Below are 25,871 nucleotides of genomic sequence, written 5' to 3'. Positions count from 1 at the left end.
TCTTTAGAGCGTTTGTGGTAGATTGAAACAAAACCATATTTTGGGGAGAAGTTCCTGAGGCAATAAAGTGTGTGCAACATTGTGCTAAGCGTATTTGGTGCACTGCTCCCACTGGAAATCTGTGGGATTTTAGTGCTTAACTTCTTCAGGCACCTCTGAAATTCCCAGCCTTACACTTCAAAAGAGATCGTGCCTTATCAAGGAACAAAATCAGGGTGGATTGATTTAAATCAGAGCTGTTTGTCACTGATTTTTAGTTATGATTAAAATCAGCAAGCAGGAAACCTTGATTTAAATACTATTTTTAATTGTGTTTTTGCATTTATAATTTTTAGTTATTTTCCTAAATAAAGGTTAATTTTCATTGGTTGGTAACCATTAAAACATGTTGATTTGCAACTAAATATAGCCTTTACACTAAATTTGGGCTGCTTTTTGCAAACTAGGATATGGTGTATGTGTACACATTTGTTTATGTAATTATATATAGCTTAACTTACATTTATTCAAATTCTTAAATTTTTATTTTTTAATTTAGGAAATGGTGGCTTATGCATTTCTTATTTACTAGATTAATTTTTACTTGTGATTTGTGTCAAGCTTTAATTGGATAGAAATTCAAATTCAATTAAAAATGAATAAAAGCAGCATTTTAATTTTTTTATTTAATAAAACTACCTTAAATGCACTTGAAACATAAACAAAGTATATCAAAAAATGTACCAAATCTTTTTTGCATTTAAAATGACCTGATTTATTAAACAAAGGAAATATTATCTGTAGTTAGTGAATTAAACTGATTGTTTCTGGTCACTATGTCCTTCAGGAGTTTAGAATGAGTAGACCTCATTGTCTCACACCTAGTTTTTAGTCATAGATTGGAAGAGGAAAACAAGGTTTCCTGCTTTTTCAACTCTTAATTGGTTTCTTAACTTTGAATGAACTAGTCATTGAACGGATAGTTGAATACACTGAGGTGAAGAAAACATTCTCTCTGTACCAGCAGAAGAGGCTACTGCTCTCAAAAGCTGGTTTAACACTTCAGCAAACTCTGATTCCAGGTGCTTAGCCAGTGACTTTCACTAGTTCAGTGGCTTGGACTTTCTTTAAAACTTGGCAGGAAATATGTACTAAATATTATTTATTGCATTCAATTTAAATAATTTAAATAGATTATAATAAGTTTTGGCTTTGAGATAAGTTGTCAATTTCAGATTTAATTTTAAATTTTTTAAAATATTTAATTTAAATAAAAAATTAAAAATCAATTCTTTTTTTTTTAAATCACTGATTTTTATCTACCCTGAACAGAATAGCCGGACTAGCTGTGTAGATGCCTGTACCTCTAAAGAAAGTGATCTAAAATACTGTGGAATGTCCAATATTGCTGATACTGATTTAAATACATAACTGCAGTTGTATTTCTCTTCAGGATACAAACCACTCACTTTGTCTGAGCGACTTAAGCCTCATATCCACAGATTCGGAACTGCGGGAAAACTCTAATACAGTAAGTAACCATGCCTCTCCCAGAGGAACACAGGGTTTAAGTATTAAAAATTGGTTGGTTTTGTTTCACTTGCTCTGTCCTTTGGTATTATCTGCTTTTGGTCCCCATTTTGTTCCTGTTGTCTGGGCACGGCCCCTCTCTAGTGAGAGGGGCATTGCAACGACTTGCTCTAGGAACGATGCCAGTGCAGTTCAGTGGATTTTTTTTGGCAGAATGCATTACATCATGTGCTGACAAATGCATGCACTTCGTACACAGCCCTTCTGATTCCTTTCCTACAGTTGGATTTCACCATCTGTCATTATGAAATATTGCTGCAATCCTATTGGGTGAATTTGGCATATACAATGCATCTGATTCTGACTACCGAGGCAGATGCCAGTAATTGTAATACTACATAGGATTTTAACTTTTTCTTCACAATGTTGTTTCTGTTAAGCGGGGACAATTCCTTTAAAAGTGTGTCCTTTTGGCACTTGCAGCTAGTTAAAAGAGCCGTATGTTGGAGTCAGAATTAGCACCATTTGCTTGTACTGCCCTAGTCTCTACCATTTGGCTTTTCCTCCCCAGCCATTTCTGTGACTTGCATTTTGCATCTATTGGTGGGAAGGCTATAACTGGCTGTGATGCAATCACTTAATTAGGTTGCCTCCAGGTGTTGCTGAAAGAGATTGCATCCTTTGGCAAGTTCATCTGGGAAGAGACTTGTAGGTACTTGTAGGAGTCTGTACAGGAAGTAATTCTACCTTGCTGGCATCTCAAGCACAGACTTTTGGTTGGTTGTTGTAAATGTCCCTGTAACTTGAAAACAGACTTGCTAATTCAGCAGAGTGAGAAGGAAGGATTTTTCTCCAGAACTAGCAGTATTCCTTTAAAACTGTTCTCATCTAGTGAGGAATGTGGCCATAACTAAATCTTGCATAGAGAAGAATTAGACATTATTGAGGGGCTGGTATCTTTTAGTGGCGCTAGCTCAGGGAGCCATTTAACAAATCCTGTTCTAAGAACAGTTCTGACATTACAGGTAACACTGGTGCACAGACTAGGAGGTAAACTAAGCAGAGCTGTGTTGGCTTGTGCATAAGAAAAAGTTTCCCAAATGATAGGGGTAAAACTGATATAAACAATTCTAATGTTTCAGATTCTACCCAAGTATTACAAACAATGGGTTAAAATGAAATACAGCTACAGAAGAATAGCTGTGCCCTTTTAAGGGGTTTGTCAAGTTCAGGGTTATACTTAAGTTCTCTATAAAGGCTTGTTCATTTGATTGGTGAATTTGCGTCATGGCTAGTGCTAGCTAACTTGCATCTTTCATGCTGTGTGCTAGTTGCATAAAGTACAAAGTACCCTGCCCTTTCTGAGGGTGGCCCATTAAAATAACTGAGCAAACGATTGCAACATACATATGCTAGATGACTGGCATTTATGCAAATAGTTTATTAAGATTGGGGAGCTGTTGTTATCTAACACTTTTCTCTCTCCTTTTTCTCCTCCCCAGACACATGGACGAGATCTTAGCACAATCTCATCAGCAAGCATTTTTGAATCTATGTTCCAGAGCCCAGATCATACAGCAAATCAGGAAGATTCTCAACAGACAGGTACACTTTGTATCTGTGCTCTTTGAGAGACCTTCCCGCCTATCCGTGCAGACAGCTAATTCCATTTATGCATCTCAGACTGAGAATTATTGCCTACTGGATAATATAAAGCCTTAGTAGAAACCAGACAGGTGTCTCTTTGAAAGGGCTGGTGGGGAGCATTGCCAGTTTAATTTATTTTGATTTTTAAAGTAAATAGTATTCTTAGTCTGTGAAGTGTTGAGACTGTGTCACTAGAACTGAGATCATATTTGCAGCAGCATGTGTCGTCCTATGGCACTGAAAATGGTGCTGCTGGGCTTATGTTCCTTATAAACTCCTCTGTACTAGGTTTTCTCTTGGAGCAGGTATTTATGGCTGAATGAATGAAACCATCTGTAGAAGGGGGTTTATAATAGAAATACTTTCAGCTTCTGAGAGCTAATGACTCTAACAGGAGTACAATGTTATTGGCTTCCTAAATTTAGATATAGAAAAGTCCCTGGCCTGGCTCCCTAAAATGTCCCTATTTAATTGGCTTGTGTTAATGAGTTTTGTACAGGGCTTTGACTGTGAAAAGCATTGCTATTGGCATTCTATTAGCTTGAGGGCAAGTCAGCCTTAGTTTCTCAGGGTTCAGTGAATAGTAGTTTTTCTGGACCATGTGAGACTTGGTGTATTCATATTTCTTCTTTACTTTGTTTCCTTTGGCAGCTGCCTTGATTGAAAGTTTTAACGGTGATGCAGACTCAGTAACTACTGTTCAGCCTTCTGTAGGAGATTCAGCATCTTTATCTCTCCCACTTGTACTGCAGCTTGGCATCTCCGAGCCTTCTCACCCAGCACTACAAACCTCCACACCCCCTCCAGCTCCCACCTCCATAGGAACCAGTTCACAGCAAGCTGCGTTTGGAAATCCTGCGACTATTTTACAGTCCCCAGAAGTGCCTGTTCCTCACAGCACACAGTTTGCAGCCAGTCACCAAGACTTTCTACCGCACACTCCGACACCACCACAGCCCATTGTACAAGGACTTTCAGTGGTTGCTGGAGCCTCTGCTCCAGCAGCATCGAGTGCCACTGAGCCTCTGCCGGGTGTGGTTCAGTCTGTGCCTGTGGGTGCGAACTCTGTTCTGACAAGTAATCCAACTATAACAATTACTCCATCTCAGAGCACTGCTATTCTGCAGTCCAGCATAGTCATGGGAGAACAGAACTTACAATGGATTTTAAATGGTGCCAATGGATCTCCCCAAAATCAAGAACAAATGGTTAGTATTTACCATAACATCGCTGAACGACTGTTCAAAACATTCATGTTCCTCACATAGTGCAGGGCCTGTTTTTTAATGGAAAAATGTCTAACTTTAGTATATTGGAGAGGTACAGGATTCAATCCCATCCCAGGTGTGTCTGCTTCAGTTTTGGGTAGTGGTGATTTGAATGGCTCGGTACAGATCACAAATTGACAATTCCTGCCCTGAAGAACTTAAAAGGTGTTTACAAAGGAGAAAATGTCTGGAAAACCCAGAGATGAGGACGGTTTAGTGGTTGTTTTCTTCTTATTGTCTGACAAACTCCCTTGTATAGGCCTCACAGCGGACATGGACTTGCTTCACCTGTGGCATTGCAGTGTGAGGCCTGAGAGTAGCTTGTATTTTTAATTTTTATGTCCATCTTTGTGACAAAATAGAAGCACAAAAACTCTCTAGTGTTTTCAGCATTGAGGCGTTTCATAGTCTGTACATTTCTGTAGCTTAATCCTATTGCCTCATAAATCGGAGGAGCCTTGTATATAAGGATAATGAAAAATCTTCTGCAAAACAAGGATGTGTCTGATGCTAAGTGAATCTGTGGGTTTGTGACCTCAAGAATAGCTTGTGTTGTGCTTTTAAGTAATGAGCCAATGCTGTCTCTAAAGCTTCCTCTGTTGTGAATGCCAACAAAGAAAGAGCCATTGATATGAATGGAAAAGATGGATTATTGGTTAAGTATTAATTAATTTTGTTGGAAGTGTGAACAGTGTGTGCTGGCAAATCCACAGTACCTCAGTTCAGCATCTCAGGACTACCTATGTCATTGTCCCAGTTTTGTGATATCCAGAACATGGAAGTCCCCATATCAAACCAAACTATTTAATTTGTAATCCAGTTTTCTAGTCATTTCTCTGGGATACACGTTTCTCTTGCTCACAGCTGTTTGGAGTTTGCTGTTGCTTAGTAGAGATCTGATTTTAACTGCATCAAATGTGTTTTTATTTTTTTAAAGCCACAAGTTCCAAAAGTGGAGAAAGTCTTTTTTACCACCACATTACCAGTGGCTGGCAACACAGGTATGTGCATTTGAAATGCAACTTCTTACCCTTTTATAGTCCCGGTGACATTCCCTTGGTAATAGGTGACATCTCCCTGAATAGTACTTGTTGGGGTGTTTTAATTGCTAGTTAAAAAGTCCAAGAAAACTTTCAGCTTTTTACACTCTTAAAAGGTACTGGTTTAAGCCTAGTCCACTTTAGACTCATGTTTGACCTTATTGGGGGTTCTTGCATTATAACATTGTTTCCTTCTTAAAGATAATAGCAAAGATACTGGGGAGAAATTTGAAAAATATATTGTCTTGATTAATTATCTCTTGTATTAAAAATCATATGGTATTGTAATGTTATGTGTGTATGAGATGGAAAAAGTCAAAGTAACTCCTTAAGTTAGATAATTAATGTGTTCGCTGAGATTTGAGAGCACTTCCAACCTTAAATCCTTACATGAGGGGAGAGGGAGTAGCTGATAATTTACATTGTTTAATCCATCCAGCATCAACCGTTTGTTGGCTGACCACCTCTGAGCTGCATCTAATAAAATATACAGTCACATATATTTTGTTTTTATCTAGCATCTTTCATACAGAGTATCAGATGCTTCACAAAGTCAGTCGTAGGCTAAAGAGGCTTGAAGATGAGATTTAAAAAGTGGAAAGGAGACAGTGTTAAATAAACGGAGGAGCACAAGTGAAAGTACCCTCCCTGCAGTCACTAGTCAGGAAAGCAGAGCAATGAGAATGAACAGGAAAATAGCTGACTTTGAGGTGATGAGAAAGGGAGGCTGGTGTGAGGCCCTTGGGATTGTCTGTTTTAAAGGGACAGAGGCATTTAAACAGAAAAGGGTTTTAATTTTTAAACACTACTCTGCTTAAACCCCTTAAAGCTGGCTTAAAACATGAAGTTGGCACTCGGGTAGCTGGTGTTGAGTGCTGTATAAAAATATAGATATTGACATTGGGACTCCTAAACACTAGTGTCACAGAACAGGTAACCTTTGCACTGAACGGGTTCTCCTGGCTATTGGCTGGGAAACACCAACGTTCTTGTGAAATGCCACACAGGAACTGAGCAAGGTAAGAAATGGCCCCACTTCATCCTGTGACTATGGGTCAAGTCCTGTATTAGAAGAAGAGGAGTTAATGACTGAAACCTAGGCAGACTGAATGTTGCTCCTCTACTTAATAGTAACTAGCTGCAAAGAGCTTGGTGTGTTCATGTGATCAGTGCTGGACTAATGCATCTTGACACAGCTCTGACTGCCTGTTACCTTCATTGCCTCTTATGGGGCTGAGCAGATTTATAGTTACGTGCTTTAGCTCATAGGTTAATGGCGACTTGGGCTTCCACAGGTCTCCTAGCTTTTAGTTAGGGTCATTTGAAATGCTGTTTCCCTTTTTCTTGATCTCATAGTTGTTGTTGTTTATGTGACGCCATAGGCATGCATGTTACTTGAGACAAACAAAAATGAACGTTTCTTGCTATGAGGAGCTTACATCTGAATTAAACCTAAAAAATTACTTGTCTCACTGCACTGAGATGATGCAGTTCTCTCACTTCTGAGCCTATTTGTGTCTATTTCACCTTCAGGAAACTCTGTTCAGCAGATTGGTCTCAGCGTTCCTGTTATCATTATAAAGCAAGAGGAGGCCTGCCAGTGTCAGTGTGCCTGCCGAGACTCTGCCAAGGAGAAAGCAACTAGTAAGAAGGGATGTTCCTCGCCTGACCCGAAAACTTTGGAGCAGCCGACTCTTCAGCTGCAGCCTCAGACTTTTCCTTCCTCCTCTTCTTCCTGTGAGCCCACCGGTCAGATAGCTAACCCTTCAGACTCTCAGACTGAAACATTAAGTGCCATATATGTATCCGACTTCCTGTCCCTCCAAAGCCCTGAAACCCCATCCAATCTGATTCCAATTGAAGCACTACTACAGGGGGAGGAAGAAATTGGTTTGAATAGCAGCTTCTCCAAGTAAAGATGATCCAGATTCTTCTCCCTTGCACTTGGAGGCTAAAATCCTCCTCCTTAGAAGCAGACACTGAAGGCTCAAGAGTTTTTTCTTGTTTTGAAGTTTTGTGGCCTACTTCTGCTTCTCGGATGTCATTTTAGTCACATCCCAGGAACATCCATCTTTGGGAGTTGAATCTTTAAAGAAAAAAAAAAGGATGGAAAAAAAAAAGCTAAATTATATATGAACTGTTTTGGCTGCACTGTCTGTCACTTTTGCTTGTTGTCATATGTGAACATGGAAGTTAAGGTTACTCGTCTGCATAAAGATTATAAAAAGAAAGGGGGTTTTAGTTTCAGTCAGTCTCCTGTTGCACATCACTTTTATGTTTGGGGTTTTTGGTACTGGCAGCGAGTGGGTCTTTTGTTACAACTTCTTGGGTCTATAATCTCCTTCTGTCTCCCTCTGTGTCTGATACTGACCATGCACTATAGAAGAGGCCCAGAGAATGACGTTTCTCTAGCAGAAGATAGTAGTATTGTAGTAGGAGTTGTCTGATCTGGAGCTTTTCTGGAATGATACTTTAAGATGCTTTTGTTATTCATGGGATACTTGTCCGATCACCCCGTTCGTGGGAGGAGTTGGCTGTTTGTATTATGCTAACACTAATAGCAAAGCCAACTGAAACCTTTGGGGAGTTCCTAAAGAAGAACATGAGGTACTTGTGCTCCTGCTGTGTTCATTCATTTGATTTAAATCAGGGCAGAGAGTACATGTCAGGCCCATTGCTTCCTAATTTAGAAATGTGGTCGGAGCCTCTGCCTGTGTAGAACCTGCTCTGTTTGCCTCTTCTTGCAGAATGCAGTGGGTTTCACATGTGGTGATATTGGTGCCTGTTGTTGTTTTGACCAATCTGATCAACATCTGACTTTCTGTAGAAACATGAGTCAAGCTTTAAAAATCCACATCTAATTCATCAGGAGCTCAGCAACTTTGCAGGTAAATCTCTTCTTTTGTTGACAATGATTCCTTGTCAGCATATAGTAAACTAGAATTCAGTGAGCATGTCCTGTAACAGTCCAGAAATGCTTCCTCTTTTCTGTTAAACTCTATAATCCCTGCCTGAATCGGCCTCCAACCTGCTGTAGTGTCAGCTCTCTGTGCATGGGGCTATTTCTTGACTAAAATGCATTACACAACTTAGTAGTTTTTCATATCAAGCTGAAACTCTATATTCTAACTGACTCAGGGTAAAAAAAAACCACAAACTCCCCTTCCACCAAAAAGCCTGTAATGTTGCAATAAATGCAGTCTCATTTTAAATGGTTTATTTATGCTGCATTATTTTAAAAGATGTAATTTTATAGTATTTTATCCATCTGTCTGGCTTTGGCTGTGAGTCTTTTTGTGTTGGAGGAAAGAATATGAAATATTCTTTATTCAGTTTACGGTGTTAGGTGTAGTGATATGACCATAGGCCAAATAATGCTGAGCAACTGTGTTCATTAGATTTAAGGATACAAACTCCTGGAAGGTGGAGGCCCTTCCCTTCTCTCCCTTTGGTTTTCTTCCTGTTTACTCACATCTTATCAAAGCTGTGCTCAGCATCTGTTCTTGGGGAGGATCCTGATAGAGCAGCCAAACCTTCCTTCTTAATGAACTACATTGGGGTGTTGGCTTCTAAAACCCTCCGGAGAGCTGTGCAGCCTTACCAACATCTGCCATCTTCTGAGGCTGGGACCATGACTTCATCTCTCGTTCTGTCCAATTGCAAACTCACTGCCTAGGTGCAGACAGAATTGATGTAAGGGAGCAGGCTTCCAGGCAGTCTGTAGATCTCCCCCAGTTATACAATGTGGGAAGATGGAGGATGGGGTGAGGATGAAGGCGTAGGGGCAGTGAAATGGGTGACTGTGAAGAGCAGTGACAATACTAGCACAGTACACTCTGTGTCCTGGCTAGCCTAATGACAAGGGCTTATGGGACGGCAATAGGACTGGAAATTCCCTGGCTGCTTTTCCTTTCCAGCAAGTGCTGGCTCCTAGTGCAGTTGTGTGGGATGTACCGCGGGGCCGGGGTGCGTATGGGTTCCTCCTACTGTTGCTGTAGAACTCAGATTTGCATCTGTAAAATATGAACTGGCAAAGCATTGCAGTATTTTCTTCTCTCTGTGACACCACCCCACCCTGCTGGGCAGTACTGCAAAGGGATTGACCTGGGCTGGCATCTCACAGCCTTCACTCGGGACACAGGCAGGCCAGCTGGCAGCAGTGAGGGGGGCTGTTGAACACACATGAAATAGGTTTGAATCCGTTTAGCTGAGAATCTTTGCAAGAACTTTTGACAATTGTCCAGTTTCAAATTCTGCTTTGAAGTAGCTTGGAAGTGGGAGGTGTGGGGTCAGGGCAGCAATCTGGCAGCAGTGGGGCACTTGCACCTTTGTCTCTGGCTCTGCTTAGGTATTTGGCTTTTTAAAAAGCATTTGAGAGAGAGGGAGAGAGAGAGAAAGTAAAAGTGTAAAATCCCAGGTCCTGCTGGGGTCATGGGAGTTTTGCCATTGAGTGCAGAAGGACCAGGATTTGGCCCTAAATCGGAAACCTTGGGCACCCGCCGGACCTGGCAGCCCTTCCTTCAGGGACACTGGGTGTGCAGTTACTCGCTTGTGTGAATATGTGCAGCCGACCTGGTGTGCTTCGGGAATGGTTTATAATATTCTCAGTTTAGGTGAGGCTAAGAAGGGCTCCTAAGGATGGCAGAATAGTTGGCTTTAATCAGCACCTTGCCTGTCCCAGCACAAAGACACGTGTCCCTTAGGCAGTTGCTTTGTTAATGTTCTTTGCTTTTTTCACTTGTGCTCTATTTGTCTGAATGTTAAATTATGCTGCATGTGTCTAAGCACTCCCAGCGCCCTGCCGTGCCCCGCCGGTTCCTGTACTGCCTGAGACGCTGCACAGTCAAAAGCCCAGCTGAGGGGATCACCTGCAGACTGGTGGAGGAGCCTGCGAGTGCCTGGCAGGGAAGTGCAGTCTTTGCAGTTACAGCTGACCCATCTGAGCCCCTGACCCCAGCTGGAGGCTTTTCCCTGGCTCAATAAATTCACAGCAGTATGACAAACGGAAGGGAAAGTTTCTACCTTTTGGGACCTGCAAATGCCAAGTCTGACATCAGACTCCCAGAGTGTGCGCTGTCAGGCCCCTGAGATTGTTGTGAATGCCCTGTACAATGTATACAATTTGTGAATTCTTTTCCATATCAGTCTTCACAGCAGAACTGCACTGCTCCATATAGCTCTGTGTTTAAGCATTTACTGTTCGATGGCTAATGGAGGTTTACTTGGTTCCTATGGCTTCTAGATGGACACAAAACTTAAGTACAGAACTGATCTAAATACCAACATTGGTAGTTCTGGAAGGCCAAGTAAGTAACCCCAGTGATCTGACGGAACATGCAGCTGCAGGTAGGAGAACTCACTCTTCATGCTTGTAGATGGTAGAGGCTGCTAGGGACAGAAAGTCAGCATTTGTTCAGGGCTGGTACTGAATTACATAGAACAATGTACAAATTGGGGACTTCTGTAATGCTGACTGTGTCCAGAAAGACTAGTTTGCAGAACCTCAAAACAGTATCTAAAATGCACTTTAGGTTATTTTATCTTTAACCCAATTGCTGCAATTTCTTTTGTATATACTTTCAGAAAGTTTATTTTTGCTCTGATTAAAAGTTAACAGGGGTGTGCGAAGATGAGCACTTATCCTGGTGCAATACTTGTCGCTAAAGATCATTGTCCCATGTGTTTGGTCTATGTCTGTCTAACTGAATTTGTGTAGTAACTAGCTCTGTGACCTATCACCCTACCCTGTCTATACACACACAAAATTATGCATCCTTAGCAAATGTCCAATCTATGCAAAACTTCCACTGAGAGCACAGTGCTTTAGCAGCCCTGTCCTCTCAAGCTTTCGGATAAGCTGCTTGTCACTTCTGTTAGAAGTAATAGGTTGTTTTTATTTGTTGTGTTCATCTGTATGTCCCCCCTCAATCTTATTTCAGAATGAACATGAACAGACGTGACAAACTGTTCCGAGACAGGCATGTTGCACCTTTTAGAGTTTGTCTTCACAATCATTTTCGATGTCATGTTATCTGCCTTACTTTGCTGAGAATAACTCTCCAGCAGAATCATCAAATATTGTTTTTGCAACTGCAGCAACATTGTTAACCTGTTTACAATACTCTTCCTGTACCAGTTAGAAGTAAGCATTGGCAAATGAACTCATGGCTGGCCTGAGGGTCTGGAACTGCTTGAGGGCGGGGGCCACTGTTAGTTCGTTAAGGTGTAATTGGCCTCGGAGCTCATAGGAGATGGAAAAACTAGTCTCTTATGGACAATATTATGCAGGTGGCAACTGAAATGGGAGGCAGCACAGTCCATTGTATAGGGCAGTGGACGGGGAGCCAGGTAATCTAGTCGCGACTCTGCCACTGACTGGCTGTGTGACCATGGGCAAGTCACTTAACCTCTCTATGCCTCAGTTCCCTCATCCATAAAATGAGGAGAGTGATGCTCGTTCACCTTTGTAAATGCTCTGAAGTGTATGAATGAAAAGAGCGAAGTGCGGAGTATTTACCAATATGAGCTAGCTGGGCAGAGCCGTTAATAGAGTCAATTGGACTTTGAGGCAAAAATAACCATCCCTTGAACACAACACATTTCTGATTGCATTGTTTTTAATTGTCTTTTTCCTCAATATATTTTGGAAATAATGTCAAGTTTCTATAAATGTTACTGTAGTCAATACTCATGGACAGGGCTGAACTTTTAACTTTTTTGCATCTTGTCTTGATATAAATCATATGTCCTAGAAGTTGGATTCTGTGTCTGCACTGAGAAATGCAAACTAAACTGGATATTTATGTAGTAGCATACATAGTCTAAATGTGTGTGTTCTTGGAACTAGTTTAAAAATCCCACACCATGCTTTTGATGGTGTGCAAGCTGGCCAAAATTTGGTTCATTATGCGGTGTACACTTTCTCAACTAAATGCAGTTTCTACTTTTTCTTACAATAAATTTTTTTCATATGATCTTTTTCAGCAAAATCAAGGGTGTTTTTGCAGTATCGTAGCTACAGTAGCTGGCAGTCAGAGGTTTCCTTGCTCTGTAGCTTTGTGTCCTTCCACCTGCTTATAAAGTGAAGCTATTCACTTGACCCTTATTTTGAAGAGAAAATAATAGCTGACATTTTGCTTTATTTACACAGACTCGCATCAGTTAGCAGGGCAGGTAGCTGCTGGTTAGTTGGTGAGCATTTGCTTCAGCTTTGATCGCTGCATAATCTTCAGACCAGCAAATCTAGGAAAAGTTTAGGATGTTTATTTACTGCTTGTGTTTTACACGTACTGGGAGCCGGGCAATGGTCTTGGAGATGATTTTAAAAAACAAACACATCAATTTCTCAAGAGTGTGTATGTGTGTATGGTATTAAAGGAATTTATTTAACTATGAAACATGGGAACAAATGTACTTGCATTGAGCAACATGAAGATGTTAGTTACAGGTACAGTACTTCCAAAGGAAGAGCATCTCCAAAACCCAAAAAGAGTAAATATGAATTTGTATTTTTGAAGAATGTAAAATGTGAAATAATGGTGTTTGCTTAATTGCTCATTTTGTATAAAGTTAATATTGTACTTTGAAATATCTGCTAAGAAGTGGGAAATTAACATTTTTTGGAATTGAAAGCAATATTAATACTAATGGAATCCTAATTAAATGCTTATTTAAACATTGTGGTACTGGAGTCATTCCTCAAGGGATTGATCAGTTTCTTTGGAATGTGAGTCTGAGCACTCTGCTCTCCTTTCCATCAGAACAGGGCACTGAGACTTTGGAGTTTGAGAGAGAATAGTTTTCCTATGCAATTGGATTTCTCCACGGCCCCTCCTGCCCCCATACTAAAGTTTTTAGATTCAGGACCTTCATGTCCATAAAGGTACTTTCCGGCAGGTGGAACGGTGGAATAGTTTGAGGCATGCAAAGGAGTAAGACCGGCTGTTGTAAATACTTATGCTGTATTTCCCCCCAAAATAATCCTAAGGGACAGTGTTTGTCCAAAGACCCTAAAATACCTCACAGACACTTCATTCACCCCTGAAATGCAGCAGTTGTTCAGCAGTGCACACTCCCACCTTCCAGGAATTGAGGAATGAATATCTTCATCCATTTGAAACTGCAGAAGGAATGAGGAAGGTAAAATAGAATTGTTCGGTAGGGCACTCATGTTAGGTAAGCACCTTTAACCAGTAATACTAAGTGGCAATAAAAGTAGAACAAGAGGCAAGTGATAAGGAGAATGGATTGGCCGCTACACAACCAGCCATGGCACAAAGAATTTTAAACAAATTGAGCTTGGAAAATGAAATTTCCTTTCTTAGAATTTCAGGTACATAAGAGGATCTAGACCAGGGGTGGGCAAACTTTTTGGTCCGAGGGCCACATCTGGGAATAGAAATAATATGGCAGGCCATGAATGCTCACAACACTGGCGGTGGGAGGGGGTGAGGGCTCTGGGGTGGGGCCAGAAATGAGTTCAGGGTGTGGGAGGGGACTGTGGCAGGAGAGTGAGGGCTCTGGCTGGGGATGAGGAGTTTGGGGTAAGAGGGTGTTCTGGGCTGGGATCAAGGGGTTTGGAGCGTGGGAGGGGGATCAGGGCTGGGTCATGGGGAGAGGCTCCGGGCAGCACATACCGCAAGCAACTCCCGGAAGCAGCGGCATGTCCCTTCTCTGGCTCCTACATGGAGGTGCGGACAGGTGGCTCTGCAGGCTGCCCCATCCGCAGGCACTGCCCCTGCAGCTCCCATTGGAGCGCATAGGAACAGGACCACAGGGCTGCTTCCGCGAGCTGCATCGAGCGGCCCCCAGCCCTGCTCCCTGACTGGAGCGCCGGAGCTCAAGGGCCAACTTAAACCGGCTGGTGGGTCAGATGCAGCCCGCAGGCCCTAGTTTGCCCACCCCTGCTCTAGACCAGGGGCTGTTAGTAAGGATTGAGGAAGAACGAGTAGGAAAGGCTTCTTTGCCCAGCCTTGGCATTATCTATCTTATGTACTTATTCTGTATGTCCATTTCTGTAGCAGCTGAGCTCCCACCACCCTGGGGAGGTGCTTGTAATTTGACAGGTAGAGAGGCTGGGACTTGCTGAAGGCTACCCAGGAAGTCTGTGGTGGTGCATGGACTTCAACCCAGGTCTCCTCAGTCATAGGCTAGTGCCCTAACCATTGTACCATGCTGCTGCCTGGCCTGCCACCCCTTTGTAACTGTCAGCTAGCAGTGACCCAGGGATAAGGTCCTAAGCGCATTGCATGTTAATGAAAAGCCTCAAATAAGTGAGAGCCTGGCTCATTCACAGTGAGTGGCCTCTCAAAAATGATCCAGAAGCTGCCAAAAGAGGGCACCTATTTGCTTTAGAGGCAGGGGAATCAGTAATGGCTGCTGGCCTCTGAACAAGTTCCTGGTGAGCCAATTTAAGGCCACCAGGGGGTCCTAAAGCCCCTAATAATTTAGGTCTGAAGTGTTTGGGCAAGTCTCTCCCATGCAGCTGGGCTGACTGCATTCTGCCCTCTTATACTGTCAGTGGTCTAGGATTTGTGTTATGGGAGCATGAAGGAACTCTGCTCCAGGATTGAGACCCCATTGTGCTTGACACACAAACTGAAGAGAGAATCAAGCTCTTCAGGACAGGGACCAAGTCCAGGATGATGAGAAAATAGCTGGATACAACAAACAGATGGGGGAGGACAAGGCCTGGGAGATGATCACACTTTACGTACAAAGCAGTGGTCAGAGCACACCAGCTGCCACACTCAAGGTTCATCTCACTCCAGCCAGAGCCCTGGCCCTGCCTTTCCAGGAGCATAACTCTTGAGGGGCGGTATGAGGCACCAAGTGGGTCAATTCTTCCAGGACTATTTTAGGGACCCTCTTTCACCCAGTCTCAGACTGAAGTAAATCAAAGCATATTGGTCCTGGCAGCAGCTCCCTCAAACTCCTAAAGTGAAATGGCTACTGTCAAACCAGGGCAGCTGGGACACAGGAACCAGAAGCTGCTGGGCTTCTGCATCTCCTCCATCCCCAAAAGAAGCCTGATTCATGGAGCAGAAAGCAGCAGCAGTTTGACCTGCTGTCAAAGGCATCACTGCTCCATAGTAATATTCCTCCCCCATTCAAAATACAGATAGGACCATACCTAGGAATGAGGGGAAAGGAATTTACAAGCTGGAGCCATCCTCTGCTGAAGGTTGTGAGGGGATGAAGGACACAGATCAGCAGGACAAAGGGTGAGATGCAGCCTCTGCAGTGCAACTGCTCCTGTGCACTGATCGGAGCTGGGCTTGTCAGACTGTTTCTTTTCCTCAGGCATTAACTTGTGACAGGCTGCAGCTTTTTCAGAGTTACAGCAAAGAGTTGTCATTTATTTCTAGACCATGAGATTGGGAGTGCAGGTCACAGCACTATGCACTTACCCCAAACACATGTCAAGAGTTCAGGGAATAGAGGGCAAGTATATTTTGTAGGGAACAGCCAAGGAGAGTTGTAGTGGCTTCCTCCATCAGTAGCCCTCAGGTGAGCTGCTCATTAAGCATGTCAGGAATGCTTGTTCTCCTCTTGCACAGGCAAGGAGCTGCCCTCTGTTCTGGCAGGTGCCTAGCAAATAAACACACACACGCATCAACCCAATAACTCCCAGGAGCGCTTTAACACAGAATTTAAGGATGCTATAGACCTCACAGCACTAGGGTCAAGTTGCTGCTTTCCAGAGCTCATAACATTGTCTAATGAACTTAGTAATTGAAAAAAAAAAATGGAGCAACACCCACCTACCCACCCCAGTCTTGCCATTCATGTGGTGATACAGCCTGTGGAAACCAGGGCACCCTACAGGAGTTGCTCCATCTTGAGCAGACCAGTTGTGTGATGTTAAAGGAAAAGCCCTTGTTGGCCCCCTTTACAGAAACCTTGTCATGGCCCTGCTGCTGCAAGGAAAGTGGGGAAGATCACAATACTCAACACAGAGAGCGGCCTGAAGACTGGTGATCTCTGCCATCAGCTCGTCGCAGCTGGCAATGTTTGCCAGGAGGCGCTGCTGCCGGACCTCAAGGGATCGTAACAGGGTTCTCACACCTTCAACCTGGAGAGGAGAGGAGTCATCACAATACGTTCTCCAGGGCCTGGGGAAGAGTAACTAGGGACCCCTCTGGTCTCTCTGTCATCCAGAGCCAGTGAGGGTCTTGCAATCTGCACCAGGCCTGGCAAACAGCATCAGTACCGGTGGGAATCTCCCTGGCAACTACCTACAGTGCCCAGAAGTCTTCCTGTAAAATCCACAGGACTGGAGCAGTTACATTAATTACACTTGGTCTTGAACATGAAAATTGAATCAGTGTTGCAATAAACCCTCTGGAGAGGGCAGCAGCTGAGCCATGCACAGGGCTTGTCCTCACCACTGAGTTAATTCAAGTGTTGCCTCTAACCTGAATTGTGTCTACACACAACCCCTTAACTCAAGCATGGTGGTGAGCTTGAGCCAGCTCAGTCTCTTTCTTTGAGTCCATGTTAAAATGCTGCTTTAGGGCTTTGACAAAGTCTAGAGACAAACAGCACATAGAAATCTGAATTATTCTTACATGTAAACCTAACCTCATCCCTACCGCCAGCCTCCATCTCCTCATGCCATAAACCAGACCCATTCATACAGCCATACAAACCAGTGACTCAGTGTCTGGGGACTGCTCAGTATCCTGTTTCATAGCTTCCTCTGCATCCATTGCCAAGCTAGAGTTGAGAGCAGATTGTTTTAATCTTAGGATCAGGACAGTTGGGTGTGGGAGATGACATCCAATATCACCAAGTTCTTGGAGTAGATCAGTAACACTGAAGAAAAAAATCAGTTATAAGGGGTTTCTCTCCCCTGCTCCCAATCACAAATTAAAATCCCAGGGTGGTGCTGGAGCAGGTCCTGTTAACTAGAAAATGAGAACTAATCTCTTTAGCCTCTCTGAGCCAATTGCTACCACCTGTTTTCCTTGAAACCTCAGCTTGTTCCATTTTTAAACAGGCCACACCTCTAATTATATCTTGTTCTTAAGGCTTCAAGCAGAACTCTAGTCTTTGTAAGAAATCTGTTTTTTGCTTTCCTTCATTCAGGGTTTGCTAAATTATCTTCTACAGGTCTTTGTTCTTTGCTGTCAGCTGTAGTAAAATCGAAGGTCCCTATGGTGGGTGCCAGAAGAGAAAGTGGCACCCGCCTTGATGTGTCCTCTCCAAAGACAGCAGGCAGCGCTGTGCCAGTCTGGGACAACAGTCACTCGGTCAAGCCAGGAAGGACTTTTGTGACTGGTCCCGTGAGATTAAATGGTGCTGTCACAGGACCCTTTGGATCATGCTGAATGATTTCTGTGCTTGTATAATAACAAGAGAGATTGGGAAGTGCACTAAGCAAAGGTGGCTTAATGTTTGGACTTACCAGGGCAGGGAAAAAAGAGACTGGAACTACATATTAGCTTCTCAAGAGCTTCAGAAAAAGCAGATCTGAGAGGCATGGTGGCTTGGTGCATTCACTAGAAAAAGGCAGCACTCAGCTGTGCAAATCAAGCACTGTGGAAACCGGAGCCAGGGATGGGTGTTAACCAGAGAGTGGGCTGGGGAATGCAGGTCTAGCAGAGTAGACAAGAACTACACTCTGGGGTGTTGTGCCCCACCCCCAACCTGCACTGCCATCCCACGGCGAACCCTTTGGCATGGTCAGGGGATAGTGTATCTCCATGGCTGTCTACTCGCTCTGTTTCCTCTTGTATGAACAGCACAGGGTGCAAAGAACAATTCATTCACCTGCCTCACATGCTGAGACAACCTGGAATGTTCTGTAATCGTTGTATGAATGATGTGCTGGGCCGTGACTTACTTGACTAGAGCTTGCGATCCAGTGGATGCAAAGAGGTTAAAAAGGTGCTCTTGGGGCAGAGCAGGAGACGTGAGGAGTGTGTGTGTCACTAACTGTCTGGGTTGGTACAACTGGGTCATTAAAAGACTGGCTGAAACTGACCCATATCAGTGGAGGGTCTGGAAAGACAAGGGGAGCCCCTACTGTGCAACCATAGCCACATCCCTGAGACACTACGGCAAGCAGAACACATGATCGCAGCATGGGTCTAGAGGAGAACAGGGGGCCAAAAACTGACGAGAGGCTAGGACAAAAACTGGCCTTTGGTGAGACACAGGGCTCTCACCTGGGACTGAAAGACACAGAGACAAGGTCCAGGGAGAAAGCTGAAATGGATTCCAAAGCAGCTTAGCTGCTGATTGCACTGTCTTGGCCAGAATGGACTATGTCTTCATCTTTACTTCTCTCGGCTAACCCAGGGATTTGCCAGTGATGTGTTCCAGTTGACTAGTAAACCCTACTCCATTTTGGAAAGGCAGCCAGAGGTCACTGCAAATACTTGCTGAGGTGCATTGGTCCCTGAAGAGTGTAAAGCTTCTGACCAGGAGTCTGTCTCAGTTGACTTGCTGGGCAGAGCTCACAGTGTGAAGCAGGCGTGCTGGAGTCCAGGCAGTCAGACTCAAAGGCAGTGCGGCCTCGTGGCCTACCCCAAAGAGAGTGAGACCTCCTGGGGGTCTGGCACACTGAAAGGATTCCTCTGAGGGACTGTTGAAAAGCTGGGGGTTGGCACAGATCCTATGGCTCTCTGATGCAGATGCAATAAGTAAATTCCATGAGTTTCTTCTGCAAGAATTTTATTGCCATAAAGCACCAGGGTCGTTCTAAATTCAGTGCCCATCTGTGTTTTACTAGGCCCCACTCCCCTCCCAGAGCCAGGGAGAGAACCCAGGAGTCCTGGCTCCCAGCCCCCGCTCCCCTCCCAGAGCCGGGGAGAGAACCCAGGAGTCCTGGCTCCTGCTCCAAGCCACCAGCCCCCCCTCCCCTCCCAGAGCCAGGGAGAGAACCCAGGAGTCCTGGCTCCCAGCACCCCCTGCTCTAACCACTAGGCCCCGCTCCCCTCCCAGAGCCGGGGCAGAGCCTGCAGTCGGAGGGGCCTGTCTCTTTAAGAAGGGGCGTGACCGGAATAACGTCATCGCGGCTCTTCCTTGCGGAAGTTCCTTCCATGCTGGGTGCGCGCGGGGCCGCGCTGGCTGGCTGGGCCCGGGCGGCGGAGGGGACCCTGGGGGGCGCGGGGCCGGGATGGGCCGCGGGGCTGCGGAGCCTTCACCGCCCGCTGCCGCTGCCCGGGCCCGGGCGCAGCGCGGCGCAGCGCGACCCGCGGGGTGAGTCGGGGCCGGGGGCCGGGCCGGGGTGTGTGTGTCGGGGGCCGGGCCGCGGGGCAGGTGGGGGTCGGGGGGGGCCGGATCCGGGCCGGGGCTGGGAGGGGGAGGCGGGGAGCTGGGTGTGTGTCAGAGGCTGGGGGGGGGGAGGCGGGGAGCTGGGCCAGGGGGGGTCGGGGGGGGAGCCGGGGGCCGGATCGGGGGAGGGGGAGGCGGGGATCCGGGCCGGGGGCCCCGGGGTCGGGGGCCCGGTGTGTTATCGCGGCCTGGGCGGGGCTCGTCTCCGCAGAGCGGCGGGAGCCCCCAGGAGCCTGGGCCGGGCGGTGCCTTCACTGGATCCGCGGCGCCCAGCTGCACCCGCGGCAAAGGCGAGCGAGCGCCTGCCCGGGACCCCCCGGCCCGGGCCGGACGGGGCAGGAGGTGGCCCGGGGCGGAGCCGGGCGCCTGCCCGGGACCCCCCGGCCCGGGCCGGACGGGGCAGGAGCCGGCCCGGGGCGGAGCCGGGCGCCCCCCGCGATCTAACGCTGTGGCTGCCCGACAGGCTGGCAGGAGGCGCTCGCTGCCGCCGTGGCCGCGCTGCGGGAGGGCGGCCTGGTAGCGGTCCCGACCGACACCGTCTACGGGATCGCGTGTCTGGCCCAGAGTTCTCCGGCGGTTCGGAAGATCTACAGCCTGAAGGGGCGCAACGGGGGCAAACCGCTGGCGATCTGCCTGGGAGACGTGGAGCATATTTACAGGTGAGCATGTGCCGTGCCGGGACACGAGCCTCCCGGGCACTGCAGGGTCACTTGATCTTTATAAATAGCTTTTGTGAAACCGTCAGAAATAACACGCGCTGCGAACATTGCAGTGGGAAGTTGTTTTTCAGCAAGTTTTCCTTTGCAGCCCTTGAGCACTTTCCAGGTAGCTACAGTTGGCTTTGTTTTCATGAGGTGTATAACAAAAGCAAAAGTGAATTGGATTAATGTGACATCATGGTTTGTGCTGAGAGAAATGCAAGCAGCTTCAATCACAAACGTAAATGGAATGCTCAGAATTCAGTTTTAATATCTAACCAAGGGGTAGGCAACCCATGGCACGTGGGCCGAAGGCGCCACGCAAGCTGATGTTCAGTGGCACTCACCCTGCCCAGGTCCTGGCCACTGGTCCGGGGGGCTCTGCATTTTAATTTAATTTTAAATGAAGCTTCTTAAACATTTTAAAAACCTTATTTACTTTACATACAACAATAGTTTAGTTATATATTATAGACTTGTAGAAAGAGACCTTCTGAAAACATTAAAATTATTACTGGCACGTGAAACCTTAAATTAGAGTGAATAAATGAAGACTCGGCCCGTCACTTCTGAAAGGTTTTCGACCCCTATTCTAACGTGTTGGTGACATTGGGGAAAAAGATGAGTTTGCAATATAGATTTTAATTTGTGTCCTCTCTAAACATCTCAAGTCTGTGTCCAGCACAAGTTTACAGTAGAGCAGGTACCTTGTGCCGTATATTGAAACGGGGACAGATGTACCTAGAGAGCCCAGGGAAGGGAAATTCCCTCAGAGAAGGGTCTGGGACTGCTAAAATTCTCACTGAGTGGTGCTTTGGTCAGGGAAGGCCAGCCTGTTTTTGTTGCATTTTGCTACCTGCCTCAACTGTGCAATAGCAAAAATGTAAAAATTCAGGGGAGGGAGTGGCGGTAGCTGGGAGCGTGGCAGCACTCCCAGTGATGGTTAGTCTCTTGTGACTGTATCTTACAGCAGTTACATCTCAACATACTTTATAGGTACTGCCATGTCAATGTGCCAGAAGAGCTGCTCCAGGACCTCCTCCCAGGACCTGTGACCCTGGTATTGCAACGCTCAGAAGGACTCAATAAAGACCTGAACCCTTTCACGTCGGTAAGTCTATGGGACATGACACCTATCTCTGCTATTTGACAGGTGACAATCTTCTCCTTTGTGTGTAGTTCCTTGGCCTTCCCACTGGCGTTCGTTGGGTGTTCACGGCATTCAGCATTGATTGACATCTTCTTGAGGCTAGGTCCTGCCCTGTCAATAACGAATATGAGCCAAGATGGATATATTTGTCACCTGAATGTCTGAATGTCATAGTTTTTGATGTGCTGGGTGCTTACCTCAAGACAGCTTATGAAGCTGGTAGAAAGACTGATCCTTCCTTTTTTGTTGTCCAAACTTTATACTGTGGGCCACATCCAGAAATAGAATTCCAGATTCTAGAATCAGGTCACTTGTTTTAATGGATTTAGAATGTACCATTAAGGTGTTAATGGGAGTTGAGAAGTAATAAAACTGGAAAAAGTTTCTAGCACTTGACTCCCAATGTCAACATTAGAATTTGTAACAGAACATTGGAAGCAGCAGCTGAGGGTGTTGCTGTCCAGCTGAGAAACTCCCTCAGTAGGGCCACAGGCTGTCCATAGTTCAGACCCCTGGCTTAGTTCCCTCCCTGACAGTCTGAAGATCAGAAGTTGAACTTCAGTGACCTATCAAGGCAGATGTGCCCCCAGACAGTTTTGAACTGGTATGCGGGCCCCCGTCCCCCTTCCATACCCCCATCTCAGGGAGGAGACTGGCAGTGGCTTCGCTGTACTCAGTGTGTGTGCTCAGACCCTTGGGCCAGTGCAGCAGTAAAGAGATCCCCCTCACCCTTCCTTGGAGTGGGAGATGCCAGCTGCACTGACCATAGGGAGGCAGGGACAGCAGACCCAGCCCCCCACTTAGCTGACTCGGGGGCTGTAGAGACCCAGCAGCCACTACCATCCCCCTTCCAGCCATGCCTGAGACAGCGGCCAGGGACCCACCAACCGCACAGGAGGTAACAGGCTGGGGCGCCCTTAGTACCTCCCAATGGGAGAGCCCCTGCCAGAGACCTGGCACTGTGGACTGGCAGGAAACTGGAGGCCCTGGTACTTTCCCAAGCCTCCTGCAGGAGGGGGGAAGCTAGAGCCCTTATGGGCTTTCCACTGGGGGCCTGTGGGGCTGAATGGTACCAGCTCCCCCTGCACTGTCTGGGTTATGTCCCAGCACAACTGAAAATTGTTAAGTGGCCGGGGCAGCAGCTAGATGGAATCATTATGTGGGCCAAATCCAGCCCTCAGGCTGCCAGTCGGACCACACTTCTTTAAGTCAACAGGGCTTCCTACACGTAATGTGATATGTGATTGACCTGTAGCTCTGTGACTATTGCCTGTAAATGCATCCGCTCTTTGGCTGTTGCATATAAACCCAACTCTCTTCTCTTGTAGTTGGTTGGTGTTCGTATTCCAAATCACGCTTTTATAAGGGAGGTGGCACAGGCTTGCTCAGGACCACTGGCTTTAACGAGTGCTAACATCAGTACTCGGGCGAGCACGCTGACCGTCTCGGTAAGGGTGGTTTCGTCACTGGGGAGAACTGCTGAGATAGGAGCGGGGAGAAGCTACTAACCTGTCTGTACAGTAAGCCCCAGGGCCTTTCCCACGGTGGTTGTTCCTCATCCTGAACCGTGCTATTTCTGCTACAAACCCCCTTCATGATAGACTACAGATCCCCGCTGCTGGGCTGGGAGTCTCCCTAAAGACTGCGGAAGGGCAGAGTTTAAAATGCAGACTGTTTAAAGGCTTCCTGTGTACTTTACTAAACATGATTATGCAGCAAATGGTCCTGAACCTGAGAATCCTTAGAGGGCACTTGTAGCTCCTAAAATAGTGAGAGTTTGTGTTCCAATGTTTGACATGTTCAGATCAGAAGCTCAGAGAAAGGAATGTCTTCCCTGACACTGGAGTCCTACAGAGCTTCACTTGTGACATCTATTTAAAAACTAAAACAAAAACCCCTCAAAAGTTTAGTTGGCTGAACCCAATTTTCCCTTCTTGCCTCAGGAATTCCAAGACCTTTGGCCTCAGTTATCCTTGGTCATTGATGGAGGTGCAATTGGAGATATCCAGAGTCCAGAGTGTCGTCTGGGGTCAACTGTGGTCGACTTGTCTGTATCTGGGAAATATACCATTATTCGGCCTGGCTGGTAAGCACTCATTGCTGGCCATAGCTGCAGTTTCCACTTTAAGTAAAACAAAATGCAATTGAAAGTTAAAACATGGGGCTGGTTTTGCCCATTTCCCTACAGTGGTTAGTGTATAATGTTGTCAAAGTGCAGCATTTTCTATCTCCTGACTAATGTGCCTGCCCAGAGATACTAGGTTCAGCAGGATATAACTTGCTAGTTCATAGTATATCCCTCTCTTTCACTGCTGGGCTGAAGATGACCTTGCTTAGCTGGTTCTCGTATTTTCCCTTAACTGCAAAATACAAAACTGTGGACCCGAGTCCTGCAAATGGGAACTCCTTTCTAGTCACCACTCCACTTGCCTTTTTTTTCCATAGTGCACTGACACCGACAGTTGAAATCCTGGGGAAGAAATATGGCTTGACATCAGAACCTTCCTGTTCGTGAGATACCAAACTCTGGAAGCCGTGCAGTCGGTAAAACTGGGCACCATGTGCCCGCCTCTTCAGGAAGCCAGTGTCCATGGCCTTGTTTAATAAGGTCAATGGTTGTATCAGTCCTCATGTCTCACCCTGGGTCTCCATCATTTGTGTGTAATGGGTATTTGGTCTGCTGTGCATGGTAAGAAACAAACCAAGTACTTCTGACCTCCTTGTGCAAGTGTAATATCCCTGATTACCATACAAGGGATCATTTGCCTTGCGCAATGGGGTTTACTAGGATTTGAAATAAACAAATGTCTATTTGCGATATCTTGGCAAACCGCTGCCTCTGGCATGGGACAGAGGATAGTGTTTTACTGAAATACCTGTGTACAGCACTTGGGTTTGATTCAGATTTAAAGGCAACCAATTGCTGTTTTGACTTAAAAACACACCACAGTGTATGGTGTGTTTTTTTTTTTTTAAGGTTTCTTCTGTTTTACTTAAAAATATCAGGAATGCACAGTCTCCTCTTGCTTTGTTTTGCAGGAGTGAGCTTTGACTCCTTTAGTAGAGAGAATCCTTCTTCCACCTGTCTGAGTGTTTGACTTAAATAGCAGAGCAACTGAAAGGAAAATGGCTTTTTATTTTGGTGTAATCACTTTCTTGTGATGCCATAATCTTACTGTTCTCCAGCAAAAAGTAGTGAGTCTAGACCTGATATTTCTAATGGTGCCAAACAGGAGAAACCTTTCAGCTGCTTTTTAGTTATCAGAAAAGCATCCCTTTTGCAAGTCATCTAAGTTTTACTTTTAAGTGATGGTTGCTAATCCTGATACTAGACTAAATTATTCCTTTTTTTTCCTTGTAAAAGAAGACAGGATAGACCCTAAAGTGCAGTCTTTTGAGTCCCTCATGAACTGTTCCCTTCATCGCCCATGAAGTTGTTGCTTTACTTAGGTGACCCGTGGACAAGGATCAGTCTGTAGTTTTTATAAATCTTAATTCAGTGAGATTGTTAGAACAACAGGAGAAGGCCAAAAGGGTCTGAGCCAGTATTTATTCTTCTGGGAACACTAAAATGAAATTAATCTGTTCATGAGGATATTTACTAGTGTTTAAAAACTGGTGACCAAACTGTTAGTTTTTGAAACAATTCTCTGTTATAAATGCTTAGATTTAAGGTGTTTGGATCTCTGCAATGTTTGTGTTAGTGCCATTAAAGTGTGAATTTTGTACATACACAGTTACCTTTGGAGGTGGTGGCTTTTCATCTTTCTAAGACTAATCTCTGTGCAGCCTACTGTCTCTTTGTAGAGTTGAGGGTTTGACTAGCAACTACCCTGCTAAACAAGGCCCATCATGCAGCAAGGCATGGAGCAGCTGGACTCTTACCAAATCTTGAAAAAGATGAACAAGGGCTTTAGAACCCAGATGCTATTGTGAGTGAGACACAACCATGGGGATAGGTTTTCACTTATTCCACTCTTGCACTAAATGGGGTGTTACCATGCACTGAACTTTGCATCAGGAGCTCTTTATATAAGATTCCTTTTTGATTGTCAGGTCATTAAAGTGGAAATATGGACAAAGTGCTGTGCAGGAATACAAAAGAATAGTGCAAGTATGGAGGGACAGGGGGCTGGAGCACATGACTTATGAGGAGAGGCTGAGGGAACTGGGATTGTTTAGTCTGCAGAAGAGAAGAATGAGGGGGGATTTGATAGCTGCTTTCAACTACCTGAAAGGGGGTTCCAAAGAGGATGGATCTAGACTGTTCTCAGTG

General features: G+C 45.4%; 2 protein-coding genes and 1 long non-coding RNA gene across 6 annotated transcripts in view; 2 read left to right on the top strand and 1 right to left on the bottom strand.

Moving 5' to 3' along the window:
- MTF1 (metal regulatory transcription factor 1) overlaps positions 1–13,127 on the top strand; it is a 30,669-nt gene extending 17,542 nt beyond the window's left edge. Inside the window, exons 7-11 of the mRNA XM_044997973.1 lie at positions 1,433–1,510; positions 3,012–3,114; positions 3,808–4,364; positions 5,362–5,425; positions 6,998–13,127. Of these exons, the coding sequence (XP_044853908.1) occupies positions 1,433–1,510; positions 3,012–3,114; positions 3,808–4,364; positions 5,362–5,425; positions 6,998–7,380 (1,185 nt within the window). The 3' untranslated portion in view covers positions 7,381–13,127. The remainder of the gene's footprint in view (positions 1–1,432; positions 1,511–3,011; positions 3,115–3,807; positions 4,365–5,361; positions 5,426–6,997) is intronic.
- A 2,084-nt stretch (positions 13,128–15,211) lies between these two features.
- Positions 15,212–18,651, bottom strand: LOC123355352. Of its 3 annotated transcripts, none has more exons than XR_006575080.1 (4): positions 18,637–18,651; positions 17,116–17,281; positions 16,419–16,538; positions 15,212–16,054 (listed from the first exon to the last, which is right to left on the bottom strand). It is a non-coding gene; the product is annotated as an uncharacterized LOC123355352 (long non-coding RNA). The 3 variants fall into 3 exon arrangements; XR_006575081.1 differs by lacking the exon at positions 18,637–18,651 and adding an exon at positions 17,874–17,888; XR_006575079.1 differs by lacking the exon at positions 18,637–18,651 and having other exon boundaries at positions 17,116–17,298.
- An 849-nt stretch (positions 18,652–19,500) lies between these two features.
- Positions 19,501–25,327, top strand: YRDC (yrdC N6-threonylcarbamoyltransferase domain containing). 2 transcript variants are annotated; one of them, XM_044997715.1, is made up of 6 exons: positions 19,501–19,519; positions 20,211–20,406; positions 21,442–21,556; positions 22,924–23,043; positions 23,539–23,681; positions 24,041–25,327. In XM_044997715.1, exons 1-6 carry the CDS (start codon positions 19,513–19,515, stop codon positions 24,108–24,110), a joined length of 651 nt encoding a protein of 216 aa, XP_044853650.1. In that variant the 5' UTR covers positions 19,501–19,512; the 3' UTR covers positions 24,111–25,327. The 2 variants fall into 2 exon arrangements, with proteins under 2 accessions (XP_044853650.1, XP_044853649.1); XM_044997714.1 differs by having other exon boundaries at positions 19,513–19,672.
- Positions 25,328–25,871: the final 544 nt, after the last annotated feature.

Source organism: Mauremys mutica, chromosome 23 (genome assembly GCF_020497125.1).
Source record: "Mauremys mutica isolate MM-2020 ecotype Southern chromosome 23, ASM2049712v1, whole genome shotgun sequence".
In the NCBI taxonomy this organism is placed as follows: Eukaryota; Metazoa; Chordata; order Testudines; family Geoemydidae; genus Mauremys; species Mauremys mutica.
Note: the sequence above shows the minus strand (reverse complement) of the source record. Positions and strands in the feature narration are given on the sequence as shown.